Raw genomic sequence first — 26,603 nt, 5'->3', positions numbered from 1 at the left:
TCAGCATCAGTTATGGTTAAGCTGCCTTTTTAGAATTAGAAAACGATCTGTTTGATAAATGAGGTCCTTATTCTTAACACAAAAGTAGAGGCAAACATTCAAAGTCGACATGCTTACCTCACCTCCTTCGCCACTAAGAAATCAAAATCTTTAGAAATCTGCAGCTGTCCTCAGGCATTCAGCTCAAAATCTGAGAAATGCCATGGAAGCCATGCAAAGGTGTTAGGAGGTTGAGTTGGTGTGGCACGGCTGCTGATGTTTCGTTTACCTTTCCTATTCATTATTGTGGGATTAACGCTGCAGTGTGCAAGTGGATTGTTTTGTATAAGAACTTATTTGTGTGAGTTGGGTTTTCAAAGTCTTTTAAGAAACATATCAATAAAGAAAATGTTTGTATTTTTACTGTTTCCTGGTCTTGGCTTTTTTTATACAGCAGATTACTTAGAAGCAGACCCCAGACCCCCTTGCTTCTCCTGTCACCTTCCCACCTCTGTATGCTACATCTGAACCGAGGGTAAGTCAATTCATTTCTTTGTGCTTGATGACAACTTATGTTAAACCAAATTCATGTAAGTTAAATAAAGGAATTCATCAGCTGAGCAGTAAAGGACCAACAGATGACAGGAATGGCAACACTACTACATTTTCATTTAAAAGCGGCCTTTTGACGCAAAAACAATCTCTGTCCACACATTCTGCGAAGATCCTCGCTGTGAGTCGCAGATAATGTAACATGGGAGGATCAGAAACCCTAACTCCGCCCATGTATGTACACATCCCTCTGAGCTCTGCACTCCGCCCTCCCCACCGAGCTCTGTCTCCGCCCCATCCCGCATCCCGCAGTGAGGGCTACTTGCACATTCTTGACAAAGGTATCTTTGTCCACACAAAAATCCAGAAAAGGCATGTGACGTAGACCAGGGGTACTGCAGGTTTTGTAATTAGAAGCCAGGCCTAGCAGATAATGAAACCTGGTATTTAATTATATGACTTCTAAGATGCTTTCATTCTTCCAAGACCAAAACTGTATATTTTTTTGTTTATTTAAAACTTTTATTCTAATGTTTCATGGTCCTTCTCTCCTCTCTCATTTATTTCAAAACATTGTGTTAACACAGATATTTCATTATTCATATACACAGATTTAAATGGAAACATGTTAGCAGGAGATCTGCTGGTTCCTTTGTCATTTGCAACTCATTAAGAACTGATGCCTGGTTAAGAAAACAGCAGCAGCCAGCCAACAGAGTTTTCAGTTGGTGGCCCACAGTTGGCTTGCTGGCAACTGGCCAATCAGCAGTTAGCGGCTCATCAGAGGCTCGCAGCTGCTAGAACGCTACTGGTAAGCAACCAACATGGTTAACATCGGTCCTCTGCTGGCCACTGTTATATCTGCTGGCCCTACGCTGGTCCACTGGCAGCATTTATATATTGTAAAGTCAACAGACAAAATGTTCGTTGATAATGGGTTGCTTTATTCCCAGACGAGTAGTCCTGTGCCTCAATTTTATCCTATATTACCGAAATGTGCATATGCACCAAATAGTACAGTAGCTAAAGACATAATTGGGTCACAATTTCATAAATTGCTTTGAATAAAAATGAAAGAACTATGCAGTTTAACACTAGAGTTACCAGAGCCTACGAGAAAACGCAAAATCCGGCCCACCTTAAATCCTTTCTCACCTCTCCGTCAGTGTCTTTTGTCCTGTAAATGTGCCGATAAGCAGCAAGAACCCTGGTATCCCATCCCCCCACTCACAGCCGCAGTTCAATTCCAAAGAAGTTTCTCAGTGTTTATCTTCAAGTGAAGTGCTGGAACTTTAAAAAGTACATCGGCATTTGGAAGACGTACATTTCATGTGTGTTCCGTGTCAACAACAATTTATGAAAAAAAGAAAAGCAGGTTACGGTAGGCGGTTGATACGGCAGCTTGCGTGGTGCAATACTAAGAACTGCTGCCTTCCAATCAAGAGGTCGCGGTTTCGATATCAGCTGCTTTCCAAATTTACCATTCTGAGTAGAATCCATGTAGATGCTGGTTGCTTTCCAGAGGCAGCGTGCGCTATAAATGACCTTCAGAGCTTTCTGTGATTCCACACTCAGACACAATGGGTTAAAATACTCTGAGTGGTGCACTGAGATTAACAATGCTAAAGCAGTGTTGGATTAGTTTGGCCATTCCACGCACCATTATATTGTTACAGAATGATTACAATCAAGTGCATTAAATTTGTAAACGATATGCAATTAATTTCAATATATTTGATAAATCCCGTGTCATTGATGTAAATCTGAAAAAAGGAAGACCATACAGAAACAGTAGCACTGCTTTGACGCTGAGCACTGCCAGTTTGCAAAACCGAGCAGAAACTTGTGTATGCTCGGGCTGCCATGAAAATGCGCATGGCTTTATGCCAAGTTTAGTTTGTATACATTTTAAAGAGTGCATGGACACGGACATACACAACCTTTTTTGTGCATACGCACCATTTATACATAAGGCCCTAGGTGTTTTATTGTGTTATCAGATCACATTTGTGACTTGCACCTAAAGTACCAACTAACCTCTTAGGTTCTTTTCCTCTGGGGGGATAGGAGGAAATATCAAAAGTAGCCACATAACTGTTACCTGTAACTTCTTGCCTGTCTCACTGTCCATACTGTACTCCACACATTCAACTCCAGGGTCCACTGACCGGAACCATCTTTTATTTTGAAACCTTTACCTGAACCCAATTTTACCACCAATAGAAAACTACACCCGAGTGTTCCCCATAGCCCTTAAGGGAACACAGCAGGACAAGGAATGGACAATCATAGCTCTCAGCAACCCTAGTAATCAATCAGGCAGAAACATTGAGTTTAAGCTTTTACTTAAAATTCATTCCTTTGCATAATAACCACCAGCAGCAAAGAATGACACGATCTGCCTGAGTTCACGCAGTCTTCATCACATCCACGATGGCAGTTCCCCCATTTATAGATTACACATTCTTAATCAAAAACTGAAAAGAAAGAGACTGAGCTCCTTGAAAGGTGTCCAGCTGCTAGGAAGACAACAAGCTCCATTTAAGTGTTCAGGGCTCCTCTCAAAGTGTCAGAAATGCAGAAAACAAACACTTCATTTTCTGCAACAAAGCACAACCTGAACTAAAACTAAACCCTGAACTGTTTTTGGAAAAAGTTTTATTAAAAAGCAGCCACTGTCTCTTCCCCACTTCTCCTCAAATCAAAAACACACACACCTGGCTTACTGTCCACTAGCATAGCAGCTAACACTCTTACAGTTTCCCAAAACAAAGGAAAACTCAAGGTCGATTCTCATGCAAACAGGCTGGCAATACAAGACTTTCTAAGGTCCGGCTGTGCCTTTCAGCTTTCCCAGAATACACTTCACTCCTGCCAAGTCTGACAAGACTTTCAGGCTTTTGTCCTTTACCTGAAATCTGTCACCTGAAAAGATTAAAGCATTCCCAAATCCCCCACAAAGGCCACTTTATGTCCACATTGTGTCTGCAAGAACATGATCCATACTTAACACATTTATATTGATTTTTATTTTCACAAAAAAGGTTGGACCCAATCGTTAATTGTTTTTTTTGTTCAGCATAGCAACCCCATGTCTTCAAAAATACCATCTGGAAATTAATTTGAACCCAAGAATTGGTGCATGTGTCTCTGACATTTCCCACATTGTGTGAACTCTTCAAGTCAGAATGGCCAGCACAGACGTCTCCATGCCTGCAGTGCTATTCAGGCACTATGTTCTGTTTTTAAAGCCACTCTTTGTCCAAGCAGATTTCTACTTTTCATGTTTTAAGCCTCATATGAGAGTTAAAGGAGTCTGCTGTGAGGACTAAAGCAAAGCTGGGTTTAGCTGCTTCTGTTCTCAGTCCATGGGTGAGTTCACTCTGTAATCCGATTCTGCTGTGCTTGGGCCTTTAAAAGATGATAATCTCTAGAATCAGGCGATGCTGGGAAGGAGGCTTTAAATGCACCTATGCCTGATTTTAGGATCTATGCACCTTTAAAAAGTCAGAACTCTCCAAAACGCACAAAGCTTTCTGTGAGTTCACTTTTGCTAATGCAAGTCACATTTATTAGATTTCTTCCAAATGCACACCATCAGGTTCATTTAGATTCCGAAAAGGAGGCCAAACACAGGTTAGCTATAAGGTTAATGAAGTGCAGGAGTTTGTGCCAGTGTCCCATTCTCTGACATGGAAGCAAACACAACTGCTTCTGAGTGCCCACACTGCTTCATTAGGGCAGCTGCACTATACATTTAGGTAGATTCCGAACAAGATGATGAATATTGGTTTCTGATATTGTTAATAATGCAAAAATGGAATACAATGCTTACTGGAGGACATGAAACATTTATAGTAGAGTAATATCATCACAGGTACATTTTGCACATTTTAATAATTTATCACAAAATGTGGACTTCACCGCTTAACAATTATATGCATTTCTTCTTTCAGTGATATTCCTCCATGATGTTCCTCCTTTTTTGGCAGCTGCTATGGTGTCAGATGTGCCGATAAGCTTCGTGCACTGCCACCAGCATGTCTTACTCTCCTGCTGTGAAGATTGTCCCCTCTCTTTCTCAGACTTGTAGTCTGTGGTTGATCAGCTGTTCAGTGCTTAATTCATAAGGGCTCATAAATTTTGCAGTGAATGCCCATTAATCCAGATCATCATAATCCAGGATTGCTTGAGCCAATTGAAATTGGATGTTCTTGTGCCAGCAAATAAGATGGTATGAAATTGCACTCTTACAGGCCGGCACTCGTTCTGAGATCCAGTATTATCGAATCTGTCTTCCTGGATCAGATCCCAGAAGCAAAGCAGTAACAGGATTATTAGTAAATTATTAGTGATGACACTCAAATTGGAGCAATAGCAGACACTGAAGATGCAACAAAAACAAAGACTTGGACGAGCGTCAGAACTGGGCAAACGCTTGAAAAACAGCATAATACAGAAAAGTTCAAAGTGCTACATGTGTGCAAAAGGAACAATTATAAATACAAAATGGAAGACACTGACTTTCAGGAAGCAACCTCTGAAAAGGATGTAGGGGTCTTATGTCAACACATTTTCAGCGCCTAAACAGTGTGTGGAAGCAATTAAAAGAGCCAATAAAATATGTTATATCAAAAAAACTGCTGAACGTAAATCAAGGGCCACTATGCTCAGATTATACATGCACGAGTGAGGCCACATCTGGAGTGCGGTGTGCAGTTCTGGTCACCACACAACAGCACTTGACGCTGTGCAGAGGAGAGCAACTGATGCATCTGAGGATTTAAGGACACATCCTACTGTGAGTGTCTCAGAATTGAACCTGTTTAGTCTCAAACAGAGGAGTCTGCATGGTGACCTAGTCCAGGGGGGTATTTTTCGTACGTCGCTTAAATCATCCGAGATCAGGTGCCTCATCTTGAATAAGTTAATGCCGGTGACACTCATCCGGGATAGGTCGGTTTTTCAAACGCAGCCGTGTATTAGATTAGTCTAGCTGGATCTAATCATATGAGATGAATGCGCGCGCCCGAGCTGAGTGAAAATCCCATATATATTGAGTTTTGAAAACATGATCAGCAAGTCTTTGAAAGGCTGCAACAAAATGACGAAAGAACGGGCGTTTTTTTTTTTTTTCCCCCACACACGCGGCGCAAGACCTTTTATTCGAAGGACATGAAGAATTTCAAGATTTAATATGCACAAGGGGTAACACTGCAAAAGCAGCCCAGACCAGAAAAGACGGCTGGCAAAAAGTGTTTACAAATTAAACGCTAAGTAGTGTGCATTGTACTTACTGAATGCAGCGTTTAATTTCCTATGTGTCAGATTAATTATTATTTAATGACATAATTCCAGATCAAACGTGAGCACAAGGAGAACACGGGAACAGGTTAAAGTGAAGTACAATAATATATATCAATATTTACCAGTTTGAAGTATAACTATTTAAAGAATTGATGACAAAGAATCATATATAATGTAAAGAACATTAATTTTAAAGCTAATAAGAAGGCAGACAAGCAAAAAACAGATGGAGGTCCACGCGGTCCAGACCTAACCCCTGCAGAAGAGTTGGCTCTCCAGCAAAATGCCCATCGCCCTGTTTCTGAGGGCATTCCAGGGGGAAGCTCATCCTCGGAACCAGTGGCAGGATGCAGTGGTCACTTCATTTCAGGTAAAGGATGGTCATTGCATATATTTGTGTTCAATGTGTGCCATAGATACGTTCCATATAGCCCCCTTTTTTGTTGGGTCAGTCGCAGGGAATGTCATATCCCTAGAACCTGTGTCTGACCAACGAGATATTGACGAAGGTCAAATATTTGATGAAGACGCTGTGTCTGATTATTCATCAGGAGGAGAGGTACATTTTCCAAATAATGTTTGATCAAACTCCACTGTGATCAGTCCCATGTGCCCCAATCACATTTGGAAACCCTGGGTAATGAGACTGTTAGGCCGATTGTGAGATTCTTTATGGAATACCTGCAATGGCATGAAACGCCTCTTTTGTCTGCACATGCAGGTGTCCAGGAAACACAATGAAAACCCGAAGGAAATATTTCAGAGCCAAACAGACTTTACGAATTGCCTGGCAAACTGCACTTTTAGTTAGATTTTCCGCATCGCCTACAGTATATAAAAAAAGTGCCGCTTGTAAAAATCCTCAAAGCAATGCATACTGTCTGTGTGGTTGTGAGAGCCCGACTTCGGCGAGTTTGACTTCGAATATAAGGTGCTAATAAATTTTTGAGGTACAATATTCCCCCTTGGCTAAAGCGGAATCTTTCGAAAAGAATTTCCTCCAGGAGCAATAAAGGATCTTGCCGATCGCGCAAAACCCTCTCTATATGAAATTCTCTTTGTATAATTTGTGCACCAATATCAATTGGTCGCTCATTCATGAACGGCGAAGCCATGACTGGATGACTTCCACGCACCGTCACTGGTTACGTGTGTAAACTAATCCTTGTTTACGTAGAACAAACCTGCTCCGAGCAGGTTTGAGGATTAGGATGTGCTGCTATGACAACACATCCAGCAAGAGTTTCGAAAAACCGACAGATCCAGGATCAGGCCAAATTGTCAACAATTACATCCGGCTAAATGACTAATCCACGTACGAAAAATACCCCCCTGGTCTTCAAAATCCTCAAAGACTTTGATACAGCGGATCCAGCAGAATTATTTCAACATAACAGTGAATTACATACACAAGGATGACAGTGGAAACTAAGGGAAAGCACACAAGACTGAAACCAGGACACACTTCTTTATGCAAAGAGTTGTTGGAAATCCGAACCCAACTACCAAGACAAAGTTTGTCAAGATTTTTGTTTTAACTACAAGAAGAATCTGGATGAAGTACTGGGGCAGATTAGCTAAACAGATGAACCTAATGGACAGAATGGCCTCTTCTCGTTTGAGCTATTTATGTTATTTAAAATTGATGGCACCAGTTCTCCAGTCCACAGTAGTACAATGAACTCACAAATGCAATGAGATTCATTTAACAATATTGTGCAGATGCAGCCTTAGATACCCTCAAAATGAGTAAAATCCTAGACAATTAGCTAGTGATATTTGACAAAAATGTGCACCACTCTAAGTTATCAGCAGAATGAAGACTGGCATAAAATAACAAAAAAAGACGTTAAATATAGCATTTATAAAAACCAGTGTTATATGCAAAATATTAAGTTTAGTTTTCTTCACCCTTCTCCCCCTCCATACATTACCTCCTAAACCAAAGCTGATTATTGCATACAATTGGTGAATTTTTGTACTTTACTGATAAGGACGTCTCCAGTTCCTTCATAATTTAGTTTTTAAATAAAAGAATTTGGTTAACAAGCAGCCAAAAAATAAAAAAATGCACTTAGCACAATTTCTTTTTAAAATTGACCGTTTACAATCAGTTGAAAGAAGGCAATTAGGAGAAGAAAAGCTTAAAAGTTTTCAGCTACATTACGCTAGGACGACCCAGCAAGCAGAGAGCAGTACTGACTTAATGAAGATGAATCAAATCCATCTTTATTTCAAGGTGACCAAGTTCTCCTTCACACGTTGGTTGGCCACTTCTTTAGATGTACACCATCAAGTAGAAGTAGATTTGCATAGTCACGCCATATTCAGAGTGTACTTCACCACAACAACAGAAAACACTGTCTTAACCCACACAATTAATTATATTCACATTTCCAAAACACAGACATTTTAAACCAGAACTACTGTTGCCTTGCTCCAAAGAACTGTGTGTCCGCTGCCATACATTTTAAATCTCTTACCTTAGCAACCAAACATAGTATCACCTGTCATAAGATATGGCAAGGCTCACAGCGACACCTCAAACTCCTAAAAAGACTACCTGCCAGTCTGTAAAGACCCTCTAGTTACCCCATGACTGCTGAAGTTTGGCCCATAGAATTTCATAATAAAGTCAAAATCCAGCTTTGAGGTAAACTCCTTTTATTTGTTTTCTGTAGTTGTAACTACCAAGTGGTATAGTACAGGCTTTAATTCATATTCTGCTCAATGGAGTATCTGTTCAAATTATTGTCCAACTCCGAATAGTGGTAGCAGGACAGAAGCAGTGATTTCATAAGACATGACTTGTGTGCTAAAGATAGATATACATTCATTTAAAACCAGTTAGTAGCAATATCAAACTAAAAACTATTAAAACACGCACACCAAGTGTCTCTCTGCATTCCTGATTTCACAGACAAAGTGCTGACAAGCCCGCTAATTAAACTTGATGTTCAAAAAGCAGCAGGAATATCATCCCCAATTGGCAGAATGCAGGCACCAGCAGGTTTTTAAAAATACCCACTCTACAATAAACAAGTGGTTTCAGGCAATGAACACATGCAATTGTTCTTAATTTTGAAAAAGCAGATACAGTATTTAAAATGTTTAACCTTTGCAAGATATGCATAAACATGTTGGGAACACAGATTACTTTGAGAGCTTCTTTAATGGTTAGACATAAGCAGACAACTAGCAGCTCAGTCTCAAACGGCACCCACCACCACACAATTGAGCAAGTTGTCATTGGTACCTTTCCCAATCACCAAACTGCATTTAATTCTAAAAATCAGTGTAGTCATAGAATACTCATTCCTAAAGGTTCAGTTTACAGTCTCAAGTTCCAAAGATTTGTGTTGAAACCTTTGACTTGCAGCTTCTGCAAATCACTTAAATCGGACACAAAGCTGCTAGGACAGCTGCCATCTCCAGGTCACAAGGGCATTCTACACACTGCAGCAATTCATTTTGAACCGGTTTCAGGATAGGAAGGAAGGGGCAAAGAATCTGAAAGCAGAACCACCATTAAACTCTTTAAATCACCTCCTTATTAGTCCAGTATAAAGACACTTCAGGAAAATGAGCAACATTTGTGTTGTAGAGGGTAAGAATTTGGACTTTAATCCCCCAAATATGTCAGCTTAAAATCTCTTCTCCAACTCACCATGATCCTCAGCAAATTAAATTAACCTCTATGTGCGGAAATTGTGGAGAGAGAAAAAAAAACAAAACAAAAAAAAACAAAAAACATCATGGTACAAAATGCTTTGAAAATAAACCACACGGTACTTAATGCTGTAGATCCAAGAGAATAAGCACAAATCCCAGCCTTGCCACTTGGTGTGGGATTTGTGCCTCCTTTACACTTTGACCTCGATCCCCCCCAAAAACACAGGCACATCAGGTTTATTGGCTGGTATGAGAGGGTCTGGCTGTGTGTCCAAGTGTGCACTGTGATGTGCTGGCATCCTGCACTGCAGGTTAAGCTTTAGCGGTCTGCATCCCTTAAAACAGGTCTAGAAATAGAGGTCTCCTTTAAAGTTCCAGCAACAAAAGTCAACTAAACATATTTTAATATATACAAAAATGTTTATTACTTTAGCATTGTTTAAAAAAAAAAATCTATACAGTAAAAATTTTATTTCCAAACAAAATTCAAAAAGAAATTTCTAAACTTCATTGACAAGTCCACTTTAACCAATAAGTTAAAGTGTAATACAATGTCATTGTCATAATTATACAAGGCTGGGCCTCAAATACGTGAGATCTCTTAAACAAACAGAGCCCACATTTAAAAAACACACACAAAGCCTTCACATGTTTATAGGAGTAGCAAATAAAATGTATACAAATGAGCAATTAAAGTCTCATTTCAAACGCAGTATAGTACAGGTTTTAACAAGAGGTTCTCTCTATAGAAACAGCGGTTCTGTCTGAATACCTGTCAGTAGTTAAAGAATAATTTAAACAATACAGCGTGAGAGCCTTAATAGACTTGGGAATTTCAGGTGATGTTACTCCTCCTATCGGTCATTGGCCACTAGTGTAGTGGTCATGGCTATTCATGACAGTTTCATTTTCTAAAGTCATTCCATAGCTGTATATAATTTGGAATGTATAAAATAAAAGAGTTCACCGATTAATCAAGCGGTGTAGTGTTAGTTATGTTTCAATAATTGGTTCAGTAAATTTGCATGTTATCTGAGTGTTTATACTGCATACTCATTGTTAGTGCTGCTAAATATCAGTAAATATCCATAATTGAAATAAAACTGAAAGATTGACTTTGGTTTAAAGTAAAGTAAACTGATGATTCAATCTTTGTGGATTCTTCAGAACTAGAGATGCAACACTGACCTATGGAGTGTAGAACTTGCAAACTTTAAGAGGCCTTCTGTTAAGCAGTGAGTGCTGATGGTGATAGGAATCAAATAGATCCTTACACAGTGAAATATTGCCAACAGTAATCGCCATGAAAGAGAGTGAGCAGCAAACAAATTAAAAGACACCTGAGGTAGTACACAGCCAAGCAGGACCAACAGTAGGCCAGGCCAGTACAAGAAATAAGCTGTTGTCCATTTTTGGTTATTTACAAAAGCTAGAGGTTTCTTTGATCACAGTAAAGCTGGCCATTCCAGCCAGGAAGTCTATAAACAAGAAGGAAATTCAGGAAAACCACCAGACATTTCATTTAGCTTTTTTTGCCAATGCTAGATAAAGTTGCATCAGCCCAGTGGAAGAAGGCATTCTGAATCCTGGCAGCTTGACGAAACGATGCCTGTGAAATTCTCCGAGTTCGCCGATTCTGAGAGCACGTGTAACTGTTTATCATGAGTTGCTTGTAGTTTTCAATAGCTTGATTGCTGTGAAGAAGAAATTAGCAGGCTTACTGGTTTGTAGCTATGGTGAGAAGGCAACACACGGTGAACAAAGGTTAATATGTGCAGACACGGCAGCAAGCAGAGTGGGCCTAGCAAATGCAAGTCTGGGGAAAGAACAGCAGCTACACTGCTTATATTATACTTCCATTTCACAAACTCCAAGGTTCTCCATCAAAAATGCTCATAACTTAATGCAAATAAATGTAAAACACAGGAGGATTCTGTTTACAAGACCAAAAAGTTAGTATTTTGAACAAATCATGCAAACCACTGTGTACAAAAAAAAAAGTTTTAATGAAAAGTGGCTGATAAGCAATGAGCAGAATTAGTTGTGATGGGACACTGTCAAAAATTTTACCTTATTTTTGGCTGGCTTTACTCTGCAAGGAGAGAAACAGCCAGGTCACTGTTGAGAGATGAAGGAAGACTTGTGGTTAGAAGACAGCACTACAGAGTCTCGCTTATCAGGGTTTTAAAAATGTCAAAAAAATGGAAGTTCCTCAGAAAAAAAGTCAATCAAGCAGCCACATGTTCCACTCTTGGTAATATTTAATGCTTACCTGTACCTATAAATCAGTTGCTTTATATAACTATTTGTCCCAAGGCTGGAAAATTAGCTTTCAAGGAAGCTAAATAATTTATATAAAAAGCACCACACATTACACACAACCCTCCCCTCTCAAATACACACTGGAATGACTGAAAAGATAAATAAAATAAAATAAAAAAAAAGGAAGAAGAAAGAAAACGGACTTAGCTAAAAGGTAGATCAGGAAAAGAAATTTAGCTATAAACGGCATGGCTTTTACAATGGCCAAAGTATTATGACACACAAGCACACATCTAGATGTATCAGATGTCTGACCATTTTGGAAACTTACTGTATTACATGCAACATCTTTACACTTTTTAATGTCAAATGACTACACCATTATTATATTTATCAACCGAGATGAAACATAAAAGTCAGAGGGATCCATGTATTTCTGTTACAAACTGTTCACATGCATGGATTTAAAAAAAAAATTCTAGAGAGAGATATTGGGAGCATGGCTCCGAGGCTAGGGATCTGCACTGACCTTCAAAAGGTTGCTGGTTCAAATCCCGTAAACATTAGAAGTGACTATGCTGGGCCCTTGGGCAAGGCCCTTAACCTGCAATTGCTTCATCCGGAGTATAACATTAACCTGCATCGAAATTTTACATATTTGAAAAGAAACTATGGTCAACTATAAGTATGCACATATTGTCACCTTTCAAAATCAAACTCAATTTTGTTAAATACACAGTACATGTAGATTCAGGGCTGTAGAATAATAGATATGTGTTAGTCTATTCAATGAAAACACTTGACTGGAAGCTTTATAGCATTTAATCAATTACAATTATAATGGGATGTTTAAACAAGTAATGAAGTACATTAAAGTGGATATTTGATAATGACTGGAGGAAAACAGACTTTGGAAGGATGAAAATTAATGTGGACCACATTCTCAAAGTTGCCTTTTTCAAGACAGAATTACTTTTGGAGCCCATGGTAACCTTAGAAGCTCTAACAGAAAAAACTTAGAAACAGCTTCTCTACGTTTTGTTTTTTTAGGGGGATATATTTTGATATAGACCTGCTTTAATATCATTGATAATGACATATTAGGTTTAGTCAAAAATTTCTGGAACCAATTATTTTAAACTCACAATAGTTTAGTTGTATTTTAGACAAATATTGAGAAATGTAATTAGAGATGAGCAAAAATTTTTTATGTATTTTTTTTTTTAATATATATATATATATATATATATATAAAAATGATCTGCAGCAGTAGTCAAACTGACAGATTTCCTTTACAAGTGGTTAAGCAGATAGATTATGAAAATAAATATTCTCATGCACAGCTAAAGTTCAAATGTTTCAGGATGAGCATTTAGCAGTACTTATTATACCACTTCTATTAACAAAAAGGTTTAAAAAGATGCTACTTGCAGTTTGGCAGGATACATACAAGTTTGAGTTTCATGTCAAGTAAAGCACAGATGTCTCACAGATATACTGTAGACATGGATTCATATTCTGTTTTAGTTACTATATACCAAACCTTTACATATTTTCTTTACGCACTGTGTGTACTGAAAATTTTCTCAAAAACCCAAAAGACATACATGGTATTACAAGGTACTGTGATTATCTGGGTGTTACATTCTGTCATTCCACAAATAGAGCATCAACAGGTTAATTGACTTATTCAGGGTGACACAGCAAGTTGATGATTGGCTCAGAAACTTCCAAATTATTGTCCACCTTAGCCACTAGGCTACACTGCCTAGCTAGAATTCCAAAACTATACATCTAAAAGTCCAACACAAATGAATCCTGGAAGGTCTCACCATTTGAACATTTGTTACTCTGAAAGTAATTATTTTCATAAGGTCTAAAACATCTTTAGTAGTTGACCCTAAGTTTCAAAGTATCCTTCTAAAACCCTGAAAAAAAATGTCAAATCTCACTGGATGGGATAAAACTAACTTCATTGCCTAAAAGGATATTATATTTAAACTAAATACAAATATAAATAACTGGCATCACACAGTGAGAACAATTCTTTAAATTTATGGGATTAAATCATTGTACAGACATGGTACCTGGATCATGTCATATTAGCATGCTTTAGCGTGCACAAAGCACATTATGCAGCATACTGCATTTAGAAACAAATGAAGAGGTCTTCATCTACTCACTACATTAATGCACAAACTTAGGGATTAATAAAGTATCTATATCTAGTACTTGAAGACAAAAAAAAATAAAAAATCAATGAACCATAAAAATAACATGTTGTACTTTTATTTCACCTGTTTTAAACACTGAACAGCCTCATCAAGAGGAACACATAATACTTCAACTTAAACAGGCTCCAGCATTTGCAGCTAGTATCTCATCCACACAAAGGAAAAAAAAAAAAAAGTTTCGTACTGGAAAAGCCTGTCAGCCCACTGGCTTTATCTAATCTTGGAATGTGTCTGGTCACTCTATCAGACTGCATTTAACTGCATTTTTGCAATAAGGAAAACAAAACAGTACAAACATGGCAAAAGTTGGCTAAAATTGTGACATACGGGTTAAACAAAATATTCTCACTTGCACTCCACCTACCACTTTTTATGGCTTCTGTACCTTGACTAGTAGCATACAATGATTGATACACTAGTAGTACTAAGATTTCCGGGAGTTAAACTTACACCTAATTATCAGTGGTAATTTACCTCCCATTAGTAATCATATCCGACATTACACTTTATATTACAGTAAGTATTAATATAATTTGCCATATATCAACCAGTACGGTTAGTCAACAGGGTGCTGGCAGAAACTGGGTTATTGTTGGCCACAGAAGAAGGGAGGTAGGGGAGGGAGAGACATGTCCGGAAGCAGGAGGAGAGGAAAAGATAAAGAGTGGAACCAAGGGTAGGAACTTTGTTGGCAGTATGACTGGTAGAGGAGAGAGTTAGCTGATATGATGGTGAGAAGGAAGGTTGATATATTGTGTGTGCAAGAGACTAAAAGGAAGGTGAGTAAGGCCAAGTGTATCGGAGGTGGTTTCAAATTGTTCTATCATTTAGGGCGGAGTGGTGGCTCTGACGCTAAGGATCTGCGCCGATATCCCGAAGGTTGCCGGTTTGAATCCCCGTCACCGTCACTGCCACTGCCACTTTGCTGGGCCCTTGAGCAAGGCCCTTAACCTTCAATTGCTCCAGGGGCGCTGTTCAATGGCTGACCCTGCACTCTGACCCCAAGGGGTATGCGAAAACTAACAAATTCCTAATACGAGAAATTGCATACGGCGAAATAAAGAACAAAAAACAAACAAAAAACAAAAAAAAAACACTGGATGAGATGAGAAATGGATTAGAGGTTATTCTGAAGGAACAGTATGTTAAGAGTGTTTTGGAGGTGAAGAGTGTCAGACAGAGTGATGATTATGAAGCTGGAAATTGGAGGTGTGATGAATGTTGTTAGTGCATATGCCCTGCAAGTTGGGTGTGTAATGGATGAGAAAGAAGATTTCTGAAGTGAATTGGATCAAGTGATGGCCAGTGTACCCAAAGGACAGAAAGTGGCGATTGGAGCAGATTCCAATGGACATATTGGTGAAGAGAACAGAGGAGACGTGGAGGTCATGGGTAGGTATTGTGTCAAGAAGAGAAATGAAGGTGGTCAGATAGTAGTGGATTTTGCAAAAAGGATGGGCATGGCTGTGATGAATACAGTAATCCCTCCTTGATCGCGGGGGTTGCGTTCCAGAACCCCCTGCGAAAGGTGAAAATCCGCGAAGTAGAAACCATATGTTTATATGGTTATTTTTATATTGTCATGCTTGGGTCACAGATTTGCACAGAAACACAGGAGGTTGTAGAGAGAAGAACTTTGTTCAAACACTGCAAACAAACATTTGTCTCTTTTTCAAAAGTTTAAACTGTGCTCCATGACAAGACAGAGATGACAGTTCCGTCTCATAATTAAAAGAATGCAAACATATCTTCCTCTTCAAAGGAGTGCGCATCAGGAGCAGAGAATGTCAGAGAGAGAAAAGCAAACAAATTAATAGGGCTGTTTGGCTTTTAATTATGCGAAGCACCGCGGCACAAAGCAGTTGAAGGCAGCAGCTCAAACCCCCTCCGTCAGGAGCAGAGAAAGAGATAGAGAGATAAAAACAAACAATCAAAAATCAATATGTGCCCTTCAAGCTTTTAAGTATGCGAAGCACCGTGCAGCATGTCGCTTCACGAAGCAGCTGCACAGAAGGGAGCAACGTGAAAGCATTTTTAGTCGAGCGTCCCTATCATCTAGGTGTGCGAACAGCCCCCCTGCTCACACCCCCTCAGAGAATGTCAGAGCGAGAAAGCAAACAATCAAAAATCAATACGTGCTGTTTGATCTTTTAAGTATGCAAAGCACAGTGCAGGAAGCATATCGCTTGACAAATCAGCCATATGCAAGCCCAGCAAGAAAGAGAGCAATGTGAAGGTAATCTTTCAGCGTTTATTGAGGAGCGGCCATATCCTCTAGGGGTGCGAACAGCCCCCCGTGCTTATAATATATTTGAGGAGTTTTATTTAATACGTAATACGCGCTCTGGTTGGGTAGCTTCTCAGCCATCTGCCAATAGCGTCCCTTGTATGAAATCAACTGGGCAAACCAACTGAGGAAGCATGTACCAGAAATTAAAAGACCCATTGTCCGCAGAAATCCGTGAACCAGCATAAAATCCACGATATATATTTAAATATGCATATAAAAAAGTACATATAAAATCCGCGATAGAGTGAAGCCGCTAAAGGCGAAGCGCGATATAGCGAGGGATTACTGTACTTACTTTAAGAAGAGAGGAACATAGGGTGATGTACAAGAGTGGAGAAAGATGCAAACGGGTAGATTATATCCTATGCAGGAGGGTCAATCTAGAAGAGACTGAAGACTGCAAAGTGGTGGCAGGGGAAAGTGTAGTTAGACAACATAGGATGGTGGTCTGTAGGATGAAGCTGGAGATCAAGAAGAGGAGGAGAGTGAGGGCAGAGCCAAGGACCAAATGGTGGAAGTTGAAAAAGGAAGACTGCAAGGGTAAGATAGGCACTGGGTGACAATGAAGAGTTACCAGACAGCTGGGCAACTACAGCAAAAGTAGTAAGGGTGACAGCAAGAAGGGTGCCTGGCGTGACATCTGTACAGAGGAAGAAGGAAAAGGAAACCTGGTGGTGGAATGGGGAGGTACAGGAGAGTATGCAGAGGAAGAAGATGGCAAAAAAGAAGTGGGATAGTCAGAGAGATGCAGAAAGTAGACAAGAGTACAAGGAGATGAGGTGCAAGGTGAAGAGAGAGGTGGCAAAGGCTAAAATAAAACAAAAAAAGGGGCATATGATGAGTTGTATGAGAGGTTGGAAACTAAGGAAGGAAGAAGATGACCTGTACCGATTGGCTAGACAGAAGGACCGAGCTGGGAAAGATGTGCAACACATTAGGGTGATAAAGGATGAAGATGGGAACATAAAAAAAAGAGGAGGGTGTGTTGAGCAGAAAGTACTTTGAGAGGCTGATGAATGAAGAGAATGAGAGAGAGAGAGAAAGGTTGGATGATGTGGCGATAGTGAACCAGGAAGTGCAACGGATTACTAAGGAGGAAGTAAGGACAGCTTTGAAGAGGATGAAGAATTGAAAGGCAGTTGATCCAGATGACATGCCTGTGGAAACATGGAGGTGTTTAGGAGAGATGGCAGTGGAGTTTTTAACAAGATTATTTAATAGAATCTTGGAAAGTGAGAGATGCCGGAGGAGTGGAGAAGCAGTGTACTGGTACCGATTTTTAAGAATAAGGGGGATGTGCAGAGCTGTAGTAACTACAGTGGGATAAACTTGATGAGCCACAGCATGAAGTTATGGGAAAGAGCAGTGGAAGCTCGGTTAAGAAGGGAGGTGATGATTAGTGAGCAGCAGTATGATTTCATGCCAAGAAAGAGCACCACAGATGCAATGTTTGCTCTGAGAATGTTGATGGAGAATTATAGGGAAGGCCAGAAGGAGTTGCATTTCATCTTTGGGGACCTGGAGAAAGCATATGACAGGGTGCCTGAAGAAGAGTTGTGGTATTGTAGGAGGAAGTCAGGAGTGGCAGAGAAGTATGTAAGAGTTGTGCAGGATATGTACGAGGGAAGTGTAACAGTGGTGAGGTCTGCGGTAGGAGTGACAGATGCATTCAAAGTGCAGTTGGACTGTGATGTTTGCCGAGGACATTGTGATCTGTAGCGAGAGTACGGAGCAGGTGGAGGAGACCTTGGAGAGGTGGAGATATGCTCTAGAGAGGACAGGAATGAAGGTATGTAGGAACAAGTCAGAATACATGCGTGTAAAGGAGAGGGAGGTCAGTGGAATGGTGAGGTTGCAGGGAGCAGAGTTGGCAAAGGTGGAGGAGTTTAAATAATTGGGATCAACAGTACAGAGTAACGGGGATTTGGAAGAGAGGTGAAAAAGAATGCAGGCAGGGTGGAGAAGAGAGTGTCAAGAGTAATTTGTGACAGATGGGTATAAGTATGAGTGAAAGGGAAGGTCTACAGGACAGTAGCGAGACCAGCTATGTTATATGGGTTGGAGACGGTGACATTGACCAGAAAGCAGGAGACAGAGTTGGAGGTAGCAAAGTTAAAGATGCTAAAATTTGCATTGGGTGTGACGAGGGCGGACAGGATTAGAAATGAGTACATTAGAGGGTCAGCTCAAGTTGGAAAGTCAACTTGGGAGACAAAGTCAGAGGGGCGAGATTGCATTGGTTTGGACATGAGCAGAGGAGAGATGTTGGGTATATTGAGGAAAAGAATGTTAAAGACAGAGCTGCCAGGCAAGATGAAAAGAGGAAGGCCTAAGAAGATTTATGGATGTGGCGAGAGGATATGCAGGTGATGAGTGTAACACAGCAAGATGCAGAGGACAGGAAGATATGGAAAAAGGTGAGCCGCTGTGGCAACCCCTAATGGGAGCAGCCGAAAGAAAAATACAGCAACCTAAATTATTTCTGGCACATCTTCAGCAATTTTACCAATCTAAGGGCAACATTTATCACATGCTGGAGGAACCTGTGGCAGAAAGATTTTTATTCCAAGCAAATTTTGCTGAATTGGGCTCTTGAAGTATAACTAGGGATTTCTTACCTTATTCATTAATTTTCTTTAATTACTTTAAATGTCTTCATTTAGGTCTTTATGGCTTAACACACAAGTAGAAGTATTAGTCAAGTAGTCCTTATTTTTTAACATTTGTCATTTACACCCATGTTGTCTTATTGTTTATTCACAACACAAACAATTAAGATAAATCATTTACTTTGCTAAAAAAAGTTTGACTATTGCAGTGACAAAAGTCAGACAAAACCAACTACAAATTAAAGTCTCTTTCAGACAATACACAGAAGTGTGGTCAAAAGCAGAGATACGTCTGCATTACACATTCCATTTAGTACCTCTTAATTGGATAGCAGCACATTTCACAAGAGGAATGGAAGTAATTCAATCAAAGGCAGATGTACTTACCACTCATCTCTTCCAATTGCTTCTTCAAAAACATGAGAGATACCCTTCAGCTGACTAAGGCCAGCAGACACAAACTCCAAGTCTTTGTTAAATTGTCTGGAACAAGAAATTAGTGAGAATCTGAAACAGTGTGTGTATAATGCATATTAACACAATAAACTTTAAGAGACTTAAATGAAAATGTCATGCCTAAAGGAGCAGTTACATAGTATTAAAACTATGTAACCATTCAGTTTAATCAGCTAATAAGTCTTCGTGCACTCCAATAATTGGCCCAATGTCACTGCAGCCACTAGAGATCCAAACTGTATATCTGCAGATCTGTTTTGTTAGATTTATGCTTTATAGATTAAATGAAGAAAGACATAAGCATGCCAATGCTTAAGAAAAAAAAAAAAAAAAATCTGCAGTCAAGTTGTGCCTGGATAGTAACTAGAAGCATCAATGTATGCAATTCTGCTGAAATGAATTTAGTAAGTTACGTATTTTGTAAATATCAGCAGACTCGAGTACACTGAACAGTTAAACTACAGGATAAGAAGGACAACAGCTTCAAATTATTTTGCTGTTCTTCATAACCAACAATATACTTCATATTGTTTAGTGTGTTCTCAACACCACAATGGGTGTAGAATCTTGTCTAGCTAAGAACACCAAGCAGACTTTACCTTCTTCCAACATGGGTGCCTGGTGATGCAAATGGACTCTTCACTGCTGCCATACGGACAAGCTTTTTCCGGTAACTTCCAACTCTTCCTGTTTTTGAACACCCATTATTTTCTGGTGTCTTAACACGAGGTGCCCTCTTGACCCCAGACTTTGGTGTTCGCTTTGTGGTGCGTTTAACAGTGGGCGATACACGGGAAGGTGTAGGTCTGCAGGGGCTGCTCACAGGTGTGTCACCTGGATGATTTTCTCCACATCGAGATTTTCCTGGAGTTCCAACCAAGCATTCTTCTTTGGCATTTCTTCTCTTCTGAAGCTTCTATATTGAATACAGAAACAAAGGAACAAAAGTTATGTACACACACACACACACACACACACACACACACACACAAGAATGGCAAAAGTTAATTTGGGCTCATTTGCTCTTCAGACTCACAAGCAGTCTCTCGACGCTCAGTGAGCCAAGTCAAAGACCTCACTTTTGGTGTATGAACCAATATTAGCCCAGGATTATCAAATGTTGATTGACAACAGTGTTTGAGCATATCCCATTCCTAAGTCCAAGATGATGTGCAGCCATCTACTAGCTTTCTAGCCAAAATAAAGATTTGCACATTATTTGTGAACACACCTTAGAATCTACTTTACAGCATATCTGAAGCAAGCAGTGTCAATCCATAAAAAGCAGAGCACTTAAGTGGTTGCAGAAATATAACAATATAAGAAGCAGTTGAATCAGATTACAAGACAAAACATACTATTACATATTTACAATTAAAGTAAAAAAAATAACATGCTTTGGGTTTAAGAAAAGCAAAACAAATAAAATCAAAGTAGGAGAAATATACAAAAAAAGGCAGATTAAAATAAACTTATAACATAAGATACAGATAAAAACCAAATAAAAGAAAAGCAAACCTTTAATTTTTTTAAATCCTTAAGTTATATAGAATAAGTGTCTTAAGTAATTTCTTACAGCAGTTAAAAATCAGGGCATTTCTGAAGACTACCGTCAGGGTATTCCATAGCCTGGGAGCACTATAGGAAAAGCTCAACCGCCCTATGGATCTAAGTTTGCAAAATGGTTGCTGCAGGGTGAAACAGTTAACAGAGTTAACTGAGAGAGCGTTCAGGGGACCATAGGGACTAACAAGATCACCGATGTACCGGTAATTAGGGACTGTGTCATGGACTGCTTAGTATGTGGGAATAAAAGTTTTAAACTTGTGTGCATGAACATGGAGTTAGTGTAGTTATGAGAGTACAGGGGTGATATGATGATGTAAAGATGTTAGAATAAAAACACAGACAGCACAGTTTTGCACATACTGGAGCTTCTTAAGGAAATTGGCAACTAAAGAGAAGTGCATTGCAATAAAGCAGTTATTGTGTCTTTTAGTTTTAAGTTTTTATTCTGTCAGTTAACAAAAATGTATTCTTTGCCTAAAATAAGTATGAAAAAGAGGCCAGACATTATACAAATTCTCCTTGCTGACAAATCCAAGTTGCTGAACATTACCTGTGACACATTTCCTAAGGCATTCTTAGCGCTCCTTGAGAGGCTGCATACTGTGCCAACTTTCTTCCGGTTTTCCAGTGTTTCCCATGTGATTGCCTCTTGTAAATTAACCTCAACCGTTTTAAGTGGCAGCTTCTTGCGGAGGGACATTCGAAGGGTGTTGAGTGAACTAGAGGATGGGCGCTTACGAAAACGGTCTGGAAGAGGGCTTTGCAGTTCTTCTGTCTCCTCTAGTACCTGATGTGTTCGCCAGCCCACTGCAGATCCAACACCTTGAAGTAGATGAGATGCCATAGTCTGAAGGGGTTGAGAAATAAAAGTACAACGCAACCTAATTATGATGGAAGGAAAAATTTCTATTCAGTAGTATATACACGTTATGCATGAATCAAAAGCTTTTAGCAAATAAGACCAAAATGCAAACAAAATTGTGAATGTGATAAAAATTTAAAATGACAATATAAACAGAAACAAAGCTATATTGATAGCCACTAGGAAGAGCTTGGAGGGGAGAAAGAAAAAAAAAAAAAAAAAAAGAACACACACCACACCCAGCATCTGGAGTACAGAACAATGTATTATTGAAGAGAAACCAAAAGAAACTGGACATTGCAATCAGCTTTGATTGGGCCTTGCAGCTTGAGGAAACATGATTACACTTAACAAGAAAAACTACAGTATATTGTTTCTCAGGTTGTTAAAGTTGCATACATTCAAATTTTTGTTGAATAATAAATTCAAATAATATACAATATACTAATAAAAATGTTCCCTTTGTATGTAGGTATTGTGTCTCATATTCCCATTAGCTAATAGATCAGTACTCTTAAATGGCACACCGAGGCCTTCATGATAAACTTTAAATGAACACGAATAGTATCTGCATATTCTAAATACTGTTTTGGTAGACATTGTTTTAGGTATTAGGAAACAAGAGTTATTCACTAAATTGCTGGTCCTACAAACAGACAAATTTAGAGAATTTAGTTAAAAATAAATAATAATAAAAAGATTTGACGCAACGGACAACTCGAGTGAAAAAAAAAAATAGCAAAATTTTCAGATTTTTAGTGGATTAACCAATTACCCTAATTAAGTAAAATTAGAAATTGAGGGTCTTAAGAGATCTGATGAGTTAAATGAGGATAAAAAAAAATTATGATCATTGAACATTCTGGGAAAAAACAGATATTTACCCTCATACTGTAAAACTTGACAGAGACCCTATTAATACCCCCAAAGCGTTTCTTATCTATCATTTGACTCATTTACAATTTTTATTCCCCCCATAACCGGATATGTGGTGTGCCGGAGTTTACCGAATCCTATCTCAGCAGCACTGGGCACAAGGAAGGAAACAACCCTGGACAGGTCAAATTACCTGGTACGCTCCCCCACGAGTGCAGACACTGAAATCTTGACAGCTGTGTCAGGTCGCCCAGCACTCAAGGGGAGTGCTTCAGTTTTCAAAGGGTGAAATATTTCTGGATTGCTTTCTGCCCTACAAAGTCCATGTAAGTAATGTAAATCTATACAATTAGCAGACACCTTGGCAGCTAATATTGCTCAAAAAGTTGTTCCAAATTATCGTAAACTAGCCGTGCCCCATGGTTCCGCCTGCGTAGAAGTGAAACAGTTAGGACAGTGAGGAGGGAGGGCCCTTCCTGACTCCCTACTCCTGACGTTACGCTTCCCCCTCTTCTCGGCTCGCAGCCTCTGTCTCGGATTAGTGTGAATATATCGCTCCTGCAACCGAAATTTGATTCTTAGCACGAGGAGAGAAGTCGCAAAATCAACCAGACTGTTCAAGCAAATTCTAGAAAAATGCCCGATCTAAATCTGTTAAGCAGTTCTCTCCTTCGCTAGCTAAGAGGATGCAACCCCGAGGCGGGCGCGTGAGTGAGGAGGGCCCTGCTCCCCACTGCATCTCTCTTGGATTCACGCAAATAAATCAGTACCGCAAGCGAACTATAATACTTAGCGTGATAAGTGAAGTCACAAAATCAACCGGAATGTTGAAGCAAATTATAGTTAAAAAAAAAAAAAAAAAAAAAAAAAAAAAAAAAAAAAAAAAAACGTTAAGTAGTTCTCTCATGAAAAGCGGACAGACGTTGAATATTTAGAGAGAGAGAGAGAGATACAACAATGTGAAAAGCAGTGCCATCACACCCCAACAATTTCTTTTGTCAAATGTAGCACCATTATAGTTCTTTCGGCAGTATTTTATAGTAGTTAAAAATACATCTCATTTGTAACATTGTACAATAAAATATTTTTACCCTATCTTTTTTAAATAAAGTCATATGCAATATGCTTACTCTACTCTCAAGCTAATGACATTGGCTCAGCAAAGACACTGCTCAACAGTGGACTACTTATTGTTAACTATTGTGCAGCAGCAACGCTGTCTTCTCTCTAAATGTCAAATGAAAGTTGCTTTCAAAGAAATTATCCACTCCTATTAAGTCATTGTGGCAGACATGTAAACTTCTTACCCTGGATGAATTCCTACCACTTTTCCATTATGGCTCCCTATAACCATATGTAAATGAAAGTGTAAAATAAATGGATGTTCAGATTGATGAAATTACACCTACTAGGCAAACATGTCCTTAGCAACCTGTCACTATTGTTTTGAAAAGAACAAAAACTCATTTACAATTCATTAATTGCAGAGTATTCAATGCTTTCAACAATCACATAAAATTCTGAAATTCAGCCGGGTGGTCTAGCATGTAAAGCCTTGGACTTTAAAAACAAAAAAGTTGACATTCAATACCCCTGAACACAATAGATCCACAAGTCCAAGTAATGCCTAATCCTGCCAGAGCTTCATTTGTGTATTTAAAAAAAAAAAAAAGTATCCTGATTTTGCACACGTTGTGGGTAAAGGCATCTGCCAAAAAATCTTTAGAAAGAATAGGCCTTCAAGTGTCCACTCAAGATTCTTATTTTCCAAACTTCAAAAGCAACATTGAGGTGCAGTGGTTACAACTGTCACTTACAGCTCCAGATGACTTGGTTCAAATCTTGGCCCATTCCCTGTTCATGCTAGATGTCTTTGGTTATTCGAATTCACTTTCTCATCACCATACACATGATGTTAGGTTCACTTGCAATAGGAAGTTTATCCAGTATGAATGAGTGTTCTGTGGTGGGCTGGCACCCCAAACTAGAGTAAATGCCTTCCAAAGTATTTCTACCCAACTTGCATTACTGGCATTGCATAAACTGTAAGGATTTTACCAATCACTCCTCTTTCATGCACTACAAAAAGGTAGTACTCTGGAGATTCCAATGTCAGAAATATTGCATGGACATCTAAAAATTGCCTCGCATTTTATTGGTTTGTGTAATGAAGGTTCACTTTAGTCTAGGGTGTTTTTCCTTAAGCATGTGCCTTTCCTAAAGTCATCAATACAGTAATACTGTCTAACAACAATTCCGCATATGGTTCGACGACTTACTAGGACTTGTCCAGAGTCATCCCTTAATTATTGGAGTTGATTTTCTTATTAGCACAGTGACAAAAAAAACAATCTTTTTTTACTTAATAGCTTTTTTGAATGAGATCTGAACTCCGCCCTGAACATCTCCCTGTAGGCTTTTACTCAGTTAATGACAAGAAGGTTTCCGTTCAATTCAGCCGTGAAGCTCCTCTTAACTCACTCATACCGAGACTGTGAAGGCCGCAGGGAAAATAGTCACGACACTCTGACAATGGAAGAATCCCGAGACACTTTATTCATTCGAGATGAACTTTTACAGTTTGCGATTATTAAACACAGTCAAAAACTCTGGCGTTGATTTTCAGCGCCAAGTCTAAGCAAGAGAGGGCGTGCAATTTTATAAGGAATTTGATATCATAAATAGCTCAAGTACAGCACAGCACAATTGCATTTACATTTACCTTCAGAACTCGTGCTCGTGGTCAGAGAGCAAAAACACCAACTTTAAATGCACTCGGTTTAGTGGTGGGTTATTTTCATATTGTCGTGCTACAATGAGTGTGGCTGCCTACACCAGGAGATCTGCAACTATCCAGGAAATAAAAGGGATTTCTAGGAATTATGCAGTTCTGCCCTACATTGTACCATAGTGAGTATTCAAAAGGACCGTTAAAACAAATTTTAAAAATGACAAGTAAATCACAATACAGTATTTTTCACCGTTGCATGACAGTAAAGGAAAAGAAATTTTGAAAATTCCTAAACTCGAAAATGCCCAGAGAAACTGAATTCTTAGGATTCAAGTTGTTCTTTTAGTTGGACTGGTTCGAAGAGCTACAGACATAGAGACATTTAATCAAACACAAAACTAAACATTGAGCATAAAACAAATGCAAAATACCAAAGATACCAAGAGAACAGATGATGGGGGACAAAAAGGGGAGAAACAACAAATACTAGTAGAGAGGGGGAGAAATTCTATGGCTCAACAAGAAGTGCATACAGCATAAATCCGGCAGATTTGGTCCCGACGTTCACCCAGCCCCTCCCTGAGAGTTCTAATAAAAAAAAAGTACAGACAGGAAATTCCAGCAATGCTAAAAATACACAGCATAAAGTACAACGGTGAATTAGACAATTGAAAAGTGGCAACTTGAAAGGAACAAATTATTTTAAACGTTTCGGTTTGTTAAATAACTATAAATCAACTATTTAATATGCAGCAAAATTAAATAGTATTTAAGCGCAACGTTTCCATAAAAGAAGAAATGAGAACAAGATAAAACCCTTTTAATAATAAAAGGCACACACGAGGAAAGTGCTTAAAAACACATATGCCGTGAGGGCCAATGAAGACAATGAAATCTTAACGCCGACTACCTAAGGAACACAAAGAGCTCATAGAGATTCGACAGTGATTTTAGAGAAAGTGCACGGCGGCGTTTCAATCAGAACTTCATGTGGACTTACCCGAAAGTAACTTTTTCTTCTGATTTACAGCTCAACGTGTATACCAGCCGCACCATACACTTCCCGCTTTTTTATAAATACAAATATTCCTTGCTAGAAAACCAGTCATTAATCCTAGTGAGCGCTTGTCTCCGAGTCGACGCCTAATGTTTGAATTCTGCGCGACTCCACAAACCCGCCCTAAAGATGCTCTCCCATTGGCTC

General features: G+C 39.2%; 1 protein-coding gene across 2 annotated transcripts; it reads right to left on the bottom strand.

Annotated features, from left to right (window-relative positions):
• Nucleotides 1–9,910: 9,910 nt before the first annotated feature.
• Nucleotides 9,911–26,603, bottom strand: LOC114655550 (protein PIMREG-like). 2 transcript variants are annotated; one of them, XM_051930859.1, is made up of 6 exons: nucleotides 26,400–26,600; nucleotides 21,481–21,777; nucleotides 19,961–20,277; nucleotides 19,293–19,388; nucleotides 11,581–11,628; nucleotides 11,115–11,204 (listed from the first exon to the last, which is right to left on the bottom strand). In XM_051930859.1, exons 2-5 carry the CDS (start codon nucleotides 21,772–21,774, stop codon nucleotides 11,598–11,600), a joined length of 738 nt encoding a protein of 245 aa, XP_051786819.1. In that variant the 5' UTR covers nucleotides 21,775–21,777; nucleotides 26,400–26,600; the 3' UTR covers nucleotides 11,115–11,204; nucleotides 11,581–11,597. The 2 variants fall into 2 exon arrangements, with proteins under 2 accessions (XP_051786818.1, XP_051786819.1); XM_051930858.1 differs by lacking the exon at nucleotides 11,581–11,628 and having other exon boundaries at nucleotides 9,911–11,204; nucleotides 26,400–26,603.

Source organism: Erpetoichthys calabaricus, chromosome 8 (assembly GCF_900747795.2).
Source record: "Erpetoichthys calabaricus chromosome 8, fErpCal1.3, whole genome shotgun sequence".
Taxonomy (NCBI): Eukaryota; Metazoa; Chordata; class Cladistia; order Polypteriformes; family Polypteridae; genus Erpetoichthys; species Erpetoichthys calabaricus.
This window is presented reverse-complemented; position numbering and strand designations above follow the sequence as displayed.